Source organism: Hevea brasiliensis, chromosome 12 (assembly GCF_030052815.1).
Source record: "Hevea brasiliensis isolate MT/VB/25A 57/8 chromosome 12, ASM3005281v1, whole genome shotgun sequence".
NCBI lineage: Eukaryota > Viridiplantae > Streptophyta > Magnoliopsida > Malpighiales > Euphorbiaceae > Hevea > Hevea brasiliensis.
The window spans coordinates 29,360,737-29,374,335 of record NC_079504.1 but is presented as its reverse complement, the minus strand read 5'-3'; the positions used below and the strand labels follow the sequence as shown (position 1 = coordinate 29,374,335).

Here is a 13,599-nt window from a genome sequence, read left to right as displayed (position 1 = left end):
TCTCTCAATTTTTAATTTGACATTTAGATCAAAATTCACCTCTGGGGGGTGAAATGACCAAAATGCCCTTCTAGGTGCATATCGAGTTATTTTTATTATTTTTTTTATACCAATTAATAAATTTTTAAAATTTTATTTTATTTTTTCTAAATTTTCTTTAACATTTTTAATGTCATTTTTACCTAAATAAACCTTAAAATTGGGTCCCAAAATTATTTCCTATATTTATTATTTTTTTTACATTTATTTCATTAATTTAGGTCTCCTCACTATAGTTTAAGTGTAGTTTCAAACATTCTTGTAACAACCAAAAAAAAAAATGATGAGATTTGACTTTGGCGTGTGACAGTGGATTTCCACTGTCACTGCCAATGTTTTTATTAAAAAAAAAAAAAAAACTTCAAAAAAATCGGGAGGAGGAACCCCCCCCCCCCCCATTCTCTCTTTTCTCTCCTCTCCTTCCCTCCCTTCTTCTTCTTTCTTTTTCTGGTGACCGACCGGCGACCTCCCGAGCAGCTCCCCACCTGGCCGGCGACCCTTCGGCGACGGCAAGAGCCACCAGAAATGACGGCAAGAGAGGGAGGAGAGAGAAAAAACGCGCGCACAGTGGGCAGCGGCTTTCCGGCCCGATTCCGGCTTCATCCGACGTCCAATCGAGGCGATTCTGGTGGCGCTGGAAAGCTTGTTCCGAGAGCTTTCTTTTGGTACCAATTTTGCAGCAAATGGAGGTCGAATGAGTGAGATATGGAGGAGAGAAGTTTCGGGTTTTTCAAGCTTTTTCGTCAGATCTAGGACGATCCGACCGTTGGAACGAAGATCCGAGACCACATATGGACTGAGAAAGAGGAGAGGAACATGGTGGTATGATCAGATCCGGTAACTGTCGCCGGCGACCGACGGCCGGCCATCGTGCACGGTGGCTCCGATAGGCTATGGAGGTGATTCAACTTCCAGAGGCTTCCTCATAAATTTTTGGAATTTTTGAGACACAGATAAACTTCGGGTAAGATAATTTTTATTATTTCTCTGTCTATGGAGCATAAATACAGTGTTTCTTAAACAGAAAAAATTAGAGAAAAATTCTAAGAAAAATATATGATGAAAGTAAAATTATTTGGAGATATTCTATGGTGTTTGTTGAATTTTTTAGTGATTGTAGAATATTTTTGAAAAATATAGATGGAATTTAGTTAGATTTTTAGCATATGGGCATATAAGATTATTTGAAATTAAGATAATTAAATTTTATATAATTGGTTGAAGCTTGAGGATGGAGGTTTAAATATGTGAATATTTAATTAGGTTGAATTAAGAATATGTTAGATGTTGGAAACTTATGGAATCGAGTAAAATTCTTGAATAAAATATTCATGAGTGATTAGAAAATTATAATTCATTTTGCAATAGCCTTATAATATTATTAAGGACCGCAGGGCAAAATTTTAGAATTTTTAGAGCTTGTTTGAGTGGATTTTTGAAAAATGTCAATTATAGGGACTAAAACGTAATTTTTAAGATTTTGAGTATTGTCTGATTTGGAGGGCCCAGGAGGGGCCATGTGATATTGATGAGATGTGGTTGTGGAAATTGAGAATTTAGAAGTGTTATTTGAGCCTTTTTGCAGGTTGGGTAGGTCCCAGGTATAGGGGAAATTCTGCCGGATTTCCGGTATGAATTAGGCTGTCTATTGCCTCTTTAGAGTTTTATCTTAACTTAGTACTAATAAATTTATAATTTAATTATTAGATGATTGAGGTCAGCTATTTTTCTGCATCCAGCAGCCACAATAGTCATCGGTGTACTGTGAGTAAAATATTAATTTTAATTGTAATTTCGATATTATTATATGTTTAAGCATGCCCATGCATCACTTATATGTATGTATCTATGTAGTTAAACTCTAGGCACGTTTTATGTTGCATTCACAACTGTTAAAGTGCCATGGATGTTGTTGTGGTAATTTGGAGCAGTGTGCGTGCGTTAGCGTGCGTGTGATGTGGTGTGGACTATGGATAAGACGGGTAGACACGGCTTGAGATCTTCGCTGGGACCCGATCCTTTGGGGGGTAGTCACGGCTTGAGTTCTTCGCTGGGACCCCGATTTGGTTTATTAAGCAAAAGTTCGGCTTGAGTTCTTCGCTGGCACCAGGTTGGATTTAAGAAAGCTGTATAGGGGATCAGCTCCCATATATTATGATTGATATTACTGGGTGTGTGAGTGCTCCAAATTACCTTTTTGATGTTATAATGTGCAATTGTTGTTGATGTTGCATTTCACTCTACAGGGTGCATTAGCTTTAGATAGTTATAGAGATTATGGTTAAAATTGATATTTTACTCTCTGAGTCGAACGCTCACTCCTGTTCAATATTTTTTTCCAGGCCACAGGAGGAGTTATTTTACAGAGCAACCTGTTTTCTTCCTCGCAGGTTTAATGTCGATTATTTAATTGTTTTATTATATTTTCTAAATTTAAAATCTAGAACTCCGCATGTGTTAGTAATATTATGGATCTTGTTAGAAATTGTGTTAATTTAAATTTTTGAGATTTATAAATGAAGATTTGTATGGTATTTAAACAGTTTGTAAATGAGGTAACAGGGTTGAGCTGGGCTCCCCTGATATTAGTTTTCTAAAAATTTCTGGGCTAAGTTGGCCCGAAATGAAATTATAATAGTTTAATTTAAATTATCTTATATGCATATTGGGTCTAAATTGTGGGCCTGGTTATGGATGTGAGGAATAGTTAGGCTTACTACAGGCCTCGGGGGCTTTAAGCTGGCCCAGGTCCTAGTGCCAGTCCGGCCCATAGGTTGGGTCATGACAAAGTTGGTATCAAAGCTTAGGCTCTAGATTCATGGGAAATAATATAATTGGGAGTGTAAAAGGAGTCTTGTTAGGATGTTACATGCGGAGTATAGGATTCTGTTTCGTCTTTTTCTGTAATTTCTTGTTTCTAGATTCTGTGTTATACCTTGGGAACTATAAAAGTGCCTCAGTTAGTGTCTTGATTTTCGTGGAGTACATAGAAAGGTGAAATAGAGTTAGCAGACATGTTGAGGTTTATCATGAGGATATGTACTCCAATAAACACTCTATTTTTGTCAGTATGGGTTTAAATGGTATGCCCATTTCGTGCAAGGCACGAGTACATAAAAGTGAGTCTTGAAAGTACAGTTGGCCTAGATAAGGATGAGGATACCACTGCTGGCAATCATCAGTAGATGACCCAGTCAGAATAAGTTTTTGATAATAGAAGATTCAAGAGAGATAAAAAATTGGGAGACTTAGTCTGTCAGGACGTATCGTAGTAACTATACAATGTTCTCGATGTCTGCTCTGTAAGTTGCAGATTACAGTACCGACATGAGATTATTGTGTAGAGCTACGTGCATCCCTGTGGTGCTCCATAATGAGGGTGCTTGCGGATGGCTTCTATTTTGGTATAGTTATGCCAGAACAGAGTTTTATATCTGCAGAGGAGTTGGGAACTCCTGGTTAGGGGTCTAGAGTTAGAATATTGAAAGGTCACAGTTGGGTGATAACTAGAGTCAGTGACTCAGTTACCCTAGCATGAGCTAGAGTTGCATTAAGAGTTGCCATCAGACCAGAGGTTTCGAAATAGTTGCAAAGTAAAGGTGACACTTATAGAGTGAGATCATCTAGTCTTCAGTATGGAATTTTGGATCGTTTTTGGTAGTACGACAGACGTTTTGCTTAGAGTTTAGTGAGAATAGTATACCTTGTGTGTATCAGTAAGGAATAAAGTGCAACCTTACTACCTAGAGAAGGTTGAAACTATGAATTGATGATTTATAGAGCTATGATATGATAAAAGAGACATTAATTTGACATGGTTTTGGGCAAGGTGGTAAATGTAGTACCTTTATTGCAGCAAGTTAGGGTATAGTCCTATCTTTTCAGAAGGGATCGAAAGTTATTACTAATAATGGTGACCAACAAAATAGTGCCCCAGATGGGACTGTAGAGTGTGGTAGAGAGAAGTTGGCTAGGGTATCCTGCAGAGGATACAAGTTTCATTATAGGAATCATATATAATCAGATCACAATGGATGTAAATCCTTTGAATTGGATGACGGGTTTGGGTGCCCGGAACCTTAAGTTTTGGCTAATTGAGTAAACATGGATAATAATAATAATAACAAATAAATAAAATTACTGCAGAATCAGTTTTCGAGGTAGTAAGGGTATTATGTAAGCTAAAGGATAAGAATAGAAATCATACGATAAAGGTATAACTGCAATTTCTTGAGTTCCTTTCTAACTTCATATTGTTCAAAACAATAGTATAATCTAATTATAATAGTGTTAAGAGAAATAAATTAGCGAAGATAAGTTATAGAAGGCCAATGGATAGAGAAAGTGCAGAATGAAGGTTTGGACAATTGATTGCAAATGCAATATAATCTAAATGCCAGTAGCTAGAGTGGTCAAAGGACCAAATCTGAGTAGCACAGATATGTGATAGCGTGGTAGAGACTCTGAAAGATATAGTTAGTAAGTACAGCTGTCATGTTAGGAAGAATAATGGAATCAGGTATTGAATAGTCAAGTTCTATTTTGGGTAAGACAAAGGAAATAAATGAAAGGATAACCTAAAGAGCGTAAAAAAAAAAAAAAAAGTTAAAAAAGTTAAGATATAGGGTAGGCTAAGTGTTATTATTGGCAAGGTGAATGACAAGGATGGAGAACCCAAAATGGGATCACATTAGTGAGAATAGTGATAGAGGTGTGGAATCTAGTAATGTGATACTCATAGCATGATGTAGTTGAGGTAGTGTCAGGAGCTAAATTATAGAGCTTGGAGTTTCATGATTGGATCATACTCTATCTATTCTCTATTTTCTAAAGTGAAGTGGATAGCAATGGAGCAAGATTCTTTTAATTTGTTAACAGTATCAAGAAGATTAGGCGAGGAATACAATAATAATGAGCAAAAGCTAGAAGGTGTGCAGTGGTATTGCGAATTATCTAATTAGGCAGAGACAAAAGAGTTAGTAAGTAGTAAGCTGAATAAAAGTTAATCTAAGGGATCAAAAAGGTATAATGAGAGGAAAAGAATGATAGATAATGACACAGAGGCTTTAGGTTAGACTTTTGAGATAGTGAGAAGGTAGTTAGAGGTTCATTATGAATGTCAGGCAAACATTTTTAGTGTGATCAACAGAATCACTTTGTAGTGAAGCAATAACGACATGACAACAGTAGAGGTAGAATGAGAAGTGACAAGTATAGGTGGTTATAAATCACTAGAAAGTTCAAGGATCAAATTAATGACCATAGCTAAGGGTGGAATTAGTGTTGAAAGAATCTATTAGTAAGAGAAATCTTTCAGGAATCGACAAAAGTTAAGGGCACAATATAAACGATGGTAGATATGAATCATAGGTCGAGTATAAGTAAAGTTAATAAATTATAAAATATTATGTCAGAAAGGACAATGGTACGGTAAATGGTTCATACAGATGATACCTTATAGGTAGAGCACAATTGTGCTAGGAGATGATGAAATTTGAAGAGAAAGACTAAGAAACATAGGTTAAACGTTATTATATGGACAATTGGGCGTAGTTGAATATAGAGGATATTTTTCTTTCTTTTCAAGTTTAGTTTGTACTATTGGTTCTAGAGGGTTATATAAGGAACAAAGCTGAATCAAGGAGACCGAGTTATTTGAGAGTTTGGTAGGCACCAATTCATAAACAATTTCTTGATATGAGAATGACAGTAAGTACATACCTAGTGTTAAGTATGAAAGGACGATCAGAGTAATAACATGAGTCAAATTGAGTTAGCTACTAAGGCTTGTGACTATTTTAAATTATGAGCTGGAGGAAGTGCTAATTGCTAATGAGTTACAGTGAATAGAATTGTTGCTAATGGGAAAAGTGGAGACTGAAGTTTGGAAAGCTATGGGCAGTATATGTGATTATATTAAGAAGAATGAACATGTGAAGTATTTTGTTTAGAATTAAGGCATGGCACACATTTCCCACAGCCGTTTTAGTTCAGATGGAACTTATAGTTTCTGGGGCTCATATCCATCCAGGATAAGCAATTTCCTACTGAGGCGGGTAGGGAATGATAATGTTCTGATAGTTAAGTTGGAAAAAAGGGGATACAAAAAGAATTTTCTATAGTTAATTATAAGTGTTACAAAAGGTGAAGAATGTGCTGGTAGGAGTAAATCGTAAGGTTAGAATTCCCGAAGTAATAGAACTAGTAATCAAGATAAAACTAAGAAATAAAGTGAAAGTTAAAGTTAATGATGGGATGGATATCATTGAAGAAAAAAGGTGTAAGGGTGAAATAGGACTAAGATTAATGAATAAGTACAGCAGGTTGAAAAGATATCAACAATACTAGAAATAGGAAAAAGGAAGTGGATAAGATCCAAAGGACAAGAAGAAAGCTCGGTAGAGCTAGTTATAATGATGAGGATAAGAAGGGATAGGTATGCTAGGAACACACTAAGAGATGTTTAAAACAAGTTATTATGAGATGATAGATTAAAGGAGTAGTAGAGCCTCGATCTGAGTGCCAATATGACAGAAGTAGGCCACATACTAAGAAGTCTTAGGAAGAAGTCTAGATATTCTCATTCTAGAGGAGGAGTGAGAATTGATAAAGTCGCATGGATTGAGTTGTCAGAGAATATAAACACTTTTATTACCTAGAAGGAGAGACCCAGTCCACTTTCCAATATTGATAAATGATACACTTGGGCCTTGGAGGAGACTCTACCTGACCAGTTACATAAGATGGGCAAAGGTTGGTCTAAAGACCATAGTAATGACACAAAAGAAATTTGAAGTATCATGGGAGTGAACAAGATGCATAGGTGCTGACCATTGAGGTCAAAGGACAAGTAAAGATTTAGAATAAGATACCTGTGATAGGTGCTACAGGAAACATCTTATAGAACATAATAGGGTAAGGAACATAAGTTATGTTTTGAGAAAACAGAGATTATCGAAATAAAGGAATAAAGACTGAAGTCACCAAGAGACACGTTAGGGCGTAATAAAAGTGAGGCAAGTGCCAAAGTTAATTAAAGTTATCAGAGATCAAGTCGAGAGTAAGAGTTATAATGAATACCTGAGGTGTCAGAAGAATGGTCAATGAATAGCCAAGAGATAAGAGATGACAAATAGGATACTATAGTAGAATCAGAGAAGCGGTAGAATATCATATATAATATACGAAGAATTTGAAGAATAAATGTTTTACCAATCTCTGCATAGCTGAAGGAGTAATGATTGCACTTGTTCTAATAATCTTCTTTTCCTTATCACTTGTTTATTCGAAAATTCGAGGATGAATTTTTCTTAAGGGGGGAAGAATGTAACAAAAAAAAAAAATGATGAGATTTGACTTTGGCGTGTGACAGTGGATTTCCACTGTCACTGCCAAAGTTTTTATAAAAAAAAAAAAAAAAACTTCAAAAAAATCGGGAGGAGGAAACCCCCCCCCCCCCCAAATTCTCTCTTTTCTCTCCTCTTCTTCCCTCCCTTCTTCTTCTTTCTTTTTTCGGTGACCGGCCGGCGACCTCCCGAGCAGCTCCCCATCTGGCCGGCGACCCTCCGGCGACGGCAAGAGCCACCAGAAACGGCGGCAAGAGAGGGAGGAGAGAGAGAACGCCGCCGCGATGGGCGGCTTTTCGGCGCGATTCCGGCTTCATCCGATGTCCGATCGAGGCGATTCTGGTGGCGTTGGAAAGCTTGTTCCGAGAGCTTTCTTTTGATACCAATTTTGTAGCAAATGGAGGTCGGATGAGTGAGATATGGAGGAGAGAAGTTTCGGGTTTTTCAAGCTTTTTCGTCAGATCTAGGACGATCCGACTGTTGGATCGAAGATCCAAGACCACATATGGACTGAGGAAGAGGAGAGGAACATGGTGGTATGATCAGATCCGGCAATTGTCGCCGGCGACGTGGCCACCGTCTTGTGGTGGTTCCGTGATGGTTCCGATAGGCTATGGAGGTGATTCAACTTCTAGAGGCTTCCTCATAAATTTTTGGAATTTTTGAGACACAGATAAACTTCGGGTAAGACAAATTTTATTATTTCTCTGTCTATGGAGCATAAATACAGTGTTTCTTAAACAGGAAAAATTGGAGAAAAATTCTAAGAAAAATATATGATGAAAGTAAAATTATTTGGAGATATTCTATGGTGTTTGTTGAATTTTTTAGTGATTGTAGAATATTTTTGAAAAATATAGATGGAATTTAGTTAGATTTTTAGCATATGGGCATATAAGATTATTTGAAATTAAGATAATTAAATTTTATATAATTGGTTGAAGCTTGAGGATGGAGGTTTAAATATGTGAATATTTAATTAGGTTGAATTAAGAATATGTTAGATGTTGGAAACTTATGGAATCGAGTAAAATTTTTGAATAAAATATTCATGGGTGATTAGAAAATTATAATTTATTTTGCAATAGCCTTATAATATTATTAAGGACCGCGGGGCAAAATTTTAGAATTTTTAGAGCTTGTTTGAGTGGATTTTTGAAAAATGTCAATTATAGGGACTAAAACGTAATTTTTAAGATTTTGAGTATTGTCTGATTTGGAGGGCCCAGGAGGGGCCATGTGATATTGATGAGATGTGGTTGTGGAAATTGAGAATTTAGAAGTATTATTTGAGCCTTTTTGCAGGTTGGGTAGGTCCCAGGTATAGGGGAAACTCTGCCGAATTTCCGGTATGAATTAGGCTGTCTATTGCCTCTTTAGAGTTTTATCTTAACTTAGTACTAATAAATTTATAATTTAATTATTAGATGATCGAGGTCAGCTATTTTTCTGCATCTAGCAGCCACAATAGTCATCGGTGTACTGTGAGTAAAATATTAATTTTAATTGTAATTTCGATATTATTATATGTTTAAGCATGCCCATGCATCACTTATATGTATGTATCTATGTAGTTAAACTCTAGGCACGTTTTATGTTGCATTCACAACTGTTAAAGTGCCATGGATGTTGTTGTGGTAATTTGGAGCAGTGTGCGTGCGTTAGCGTGCGTGTGATGTGGTGTGGACTATGGATAGGACAGGTAGACACGGCTTGAGATCTTCGATGGGACCCAATCCTTCGGGGGTAGTCACGGCTTGAGTTCTTCGCTGGCACCAGGTTGGATTTAAGAGAGCTGTATAGGGGATCGGCTCCCATATATTATGATTGATATTACTGGGTGTGTGAGTGCTCCAAATTACCTTTTTGATGTTATGATGTGCAATTGTTGTTGATGTTGCATTTCACTCTACAGGGTGCATTAGCTTTAGATAGTTATAGAGATTATGGTTAAAATTGATATTTTACTCTCTGAGTCGAACGCTCACTCCTGTTCAATATTTTTTCCAGGCCACAGGAGGAGTTATTTTACAGAGCAACCTGTTTTCTTCCTCGCAGGTTTAACGTCGATTATTTAATTATTTTATTATCTTTTCTAAATTTAAAATATAGAACTCCGCATGTATTAGTAATAGTGTGGACCTTGTTAGAAATTGTGTTAATTTAAATTTTTGAGATTTATAAATGAAGATTTGTATGGTATTTAAACAGTTTGTAAATGAGGTATGAGGTTGAGTGGACTCACGATTTTAGTTTTCTGAAAATTTCTGGGCTAAGTTAGCCTGAAATGAAATTATAACAGTTTAATTTAAATTATCTTATATGCATATTGGGTTTAAATTGTGGGCCTGGTTATGGATTTGAGAAATAGTTAGGCTTACTACGGGCCTCGGGGGCTTTAAGTCGCCTGTGTCCTAGTCTTTGGTCCGCCCATAGGTTGGGTCGTGACAATTATTTGTTGAGCAGGACATTAGTCGTCGGAACAGTAAAATATACGGATTACCTACGGTGAAGGCGTTACATTTTTTGAGATCTTGTATATTACAAGTATTATGCTTAGTTACACATGAATGTGATCATTACGATTTTATTATTATTGCTGACATTAAATGAAACAAAAATCCTAATAAATTCAATGATATTTATATAGGTTAAGATATATTGATTTTCCTATTTTTTCATGTTTAATATTGATGTATTATATAATATTTAGGATGATTAATATTATTTTATATAAAAAAGTATATTTTACATGTTATTGTACGAGATTTTAATTTTTCGAGTCTATTTAGTTTAAATATAGATTAATCATAATTTATTAATATCCTTATGTGAATATATATATATATATATATATATAAGTCAATCTTAGTTAAGTTTTTAATTTTGACCATAAAGTTATAGAAAAAGTTTAATTATATTTTTTCATATATTTATGTAAAAAATTATGCTCCTTTTAATATTAATTTTAAATTGTTAATTAATAGATTTTTTAAAATAGTAAAAGTGAGAGGAAGATATGAAATGAAAAAGAAGAAAAAAATTAATTACTTGAGAGTATTAATTATATAATTAATAAGAAATGATTAAAAATGCATGATTAAATTTATATTTTAATCTATAATGTATTTTATAACATATATAATATAATATATAATTTAAAAAATAAAAATACTTTTTAAATATATTAAATAATATATTGAATAGGTTTTTAAATAATTTATATTAAACAATATGACAATATAAAATTTCAAAACATCAATGTAATAAAATTAAAATTTTTATAATAATAATACACTAAACTAGAAAATACATTTAAAAAATTACCAATTTTCTAATTTTCTTTCATATTCATACAACTATGCAATCTTATTATGTAAATTAATATTATTTTAAATTGTAAAAAAATATAATATAGGTAAATCAAGCTTTTTTTTTTCAAAAAATTAACATCAAAATTGGAATAAATTTAATTTATCAGTTAACTTGTATTTTTTTATTAATTTATTTTAATTTTTAAACATCTTTGTCCATTTTTATTTTTAATATTTATTATTATAACATTTATATTATATTAAAATTAATAAATATATAACATTAAAATTAATATTTAATTTAAATAATTAAATATAACATTTACAATATATATATATATATATATATATATATATATATATATATATATATATATATATATATTAAATCACGAATATAATGCAACGCATTACAGAAAATGAAAATTAGTTTAACTTAAAAGCTAACAAAGACAATTTTTGCAATCCAAAAGGAGAATAATGTGTATAAATCTTCCAATTAACTAAAATTTTAAAATTGGAAACATAATTATTTTTTATTAATTTATTGAATATTATAAATACTTTTAAATTAGAAATTTATTGCCCACTTTGCTGTCACAATCTAAGGCGGCCGGGTACCCTTTGAAGGACCCCATCAAGGGCTTGTCCATTTCTTTGTGAGACTAAGATAGCATTGGTTCCATTTCATTTTCAAGAAAATAAAACTCACGTATTATTGCTTTCTACATTTAAAGTCATTTGCCTATATATAATCTCTGTCCCTTTCTCTTTTTCTTTCTTTCATTTGTACACTCATGGGGTCTTATCATTTCTTTCGTCATATTTTTAGACCTTCAAACCTGCAATAATTTTACCTTTTTGACCATATAGCGCTGATAGGCCACATTTTTCGCACATACAATCAATTAAAATACAGTATTGACTATTCAAACACTAATAGTAATTTTCTTTAAAAAAAATTACTACTACTAATAATAATTTGATGTTTTATCAACTTAATATATCAAATATTAATAGATTTGAAAGGATGCAATGGGAGTTAAGGAATTAATGGCGAGTGCTAATCCATTGTCCATTCTATAAGAAAATCAAACGTAGCCTTTAAAATAAGATATTTTTATAGTTCATTCTCCTCAAGGATTTTGGATGAGAAGAATCCACTGGTTCTAGTGTTGCAAGCAATTCAATTTCAGTATTTTATCTTGCGGCATTTTCCATGAAACTAAGAAAAAATAAAATTCTTTTGCATATTGAACAATGGAGGGATGATTTAATGGTCGTTGTAAGAAGAATTAACAAGATATATTTTGCAAATAATTAAGTTCAAGCCCTATTCTTTTTTCTTTAATTAGTTAAAAAAATATTAATTTTTTTTTTCTAATTTTTAACAATATTTTTATATAACATTTTTTATGTTGATAATTTGATTTAAGTCCAATTATAATTTGACTCGTTATATTAAATTTATAAATCAATAATATTCATCACTAATTTTTAATAAAATTTGTTTTCTTATTGTAATTTATTATTTAGCGTTCAATCATTCACAAATAAATTATTCATTTATTTAGTTTTTTAAAGCTAATAATATTTCAAATACTAACATTGTTTTACAATTAAAAGTAAACAACCAGGACCAAACCAGAATTAGACCTGAATTGGATCAAACCGTGTTTGACTAGAGTTTAACTTGAAATTATAAAAAACTGGAACCAAAACCACTTTAAAACCGGACTTAAAACTGGAATTAGTTCAAATCAGACCGTTCTGGTCTGGTTTCAGTTCAAACCGACGAAAGTTGACAGGAACTGGATCGGTGGCCAACCCTATTGATTGCTTCTGCATAAAATCTCTTATTGCCTTTAGCATTGAAGAGCACTCAGGCAGCTCAGGAAAAAAATAAAATGTGTGCATTGCATTAGGATACTCCACCAAATACACTTCTTTTGTGGATTTCCTCAACCCTTCATAGTACCTTCTCTCCCAATCTTGCAAAGGATCATATCCTCCCACGAAAATAATTGTTTTCGGAAACTTGAATTTGGAAATGTCAATCGAATTGGGCCCGAAAACATTCACCGTCCGATGGTCTCGGTTGTCACCCTTTGGCAAGAATGTCTTCCACATCCAATCTGTAAGTTCCGTCGTAATAAGTGGAGCTCGTGTGAGCCTCAACTCAGATTCTGTTCGTTCTTCTCCTCCAAAAAATGGTTGGATCAATATGTTTCCAATCAGTTCTATCCTAGAAAATTCATGTTCACTTGCTTTAAGTGCCACATGATGCGCCAAGTTGCCTCCTGCACTATCTCCTGCGAGAAAACAGTGTTTGAGATTCGCTTGGCTTGAAAAACCTTCAATTTGTGTGCAGTCAATGAATTTGAGAACATGAAAACCATCTTCGTATTGGGTTGGACAACGATGCTCTGGAGCTAGTCGATAGTTGACGGAGATAATAAAAGCAGAGAGTTCACCAGCAAGTCGATAGCAAAAGTCGTCGTAAAATTTTGAATTGGGTGCAAAGTAGGAAAAGCCACCACCATGGAAGAAGAAAATAACTGGCAAACCAGCACCATTAGAAGCTGCACATGGGGTTGTGTTGGCGGTGGTAGGGATATAAAGGCGGAACCAGAGGTTTTTTTTCTTCTCAACTACTATATCACTGGTTTTTACACCACCATTGATTGGTTTCTTGGAGGGAGAGGTTCTAAGGTCGAAGAAGCTCATAAGAAAACGGTTGACGGTGCCATCAGAACGACGGCTGATATTAAAGGCGAAGGAAAGAAAAAATAAGAAGAGCTTAGCATTCCATGGGAGGTCCGGCCATTGTTGGTTGTTTTCAGCCATTTTGCTCTCTTGTATATATATATAAAATGCTTTGCAGGAATGTGAAGCAAGGA

General features: G+C 34.0%; 1 protein-coding gene across 1 annotated transcript; it reads right to left on the bottom strand.

Annotated features, from left to right (window-relative positions):
• Positions 1-12,245: 12,245 nt before the first annotated feature.
• On the bottom strand, positions 12,246-13,599 carry LOC110651187 (probable carboxylesterase 18). Its single transcript, XM_021806445.2, has one exon. The coding sequence runs from the start codon at positions 13,544-13,546 to the stop codon at positions 12,455-12,457; it is 1,092 nt and encodes a 363-aa protein (XP_021662137.2). The 5' UTR covers positions 13,547-13,599; the 3' UTR covers positions 12,246-12,454.

What these genes read in the sequence shown, in the direction of transcription:
- LOC110651187 (XM_021806445.2), bottom strand. Translation starts at nt 13,546, where the DNA reads ATGGCTGAAAACAACCAACAATGGCCGGACCTCCCATGGAATGCTAAG.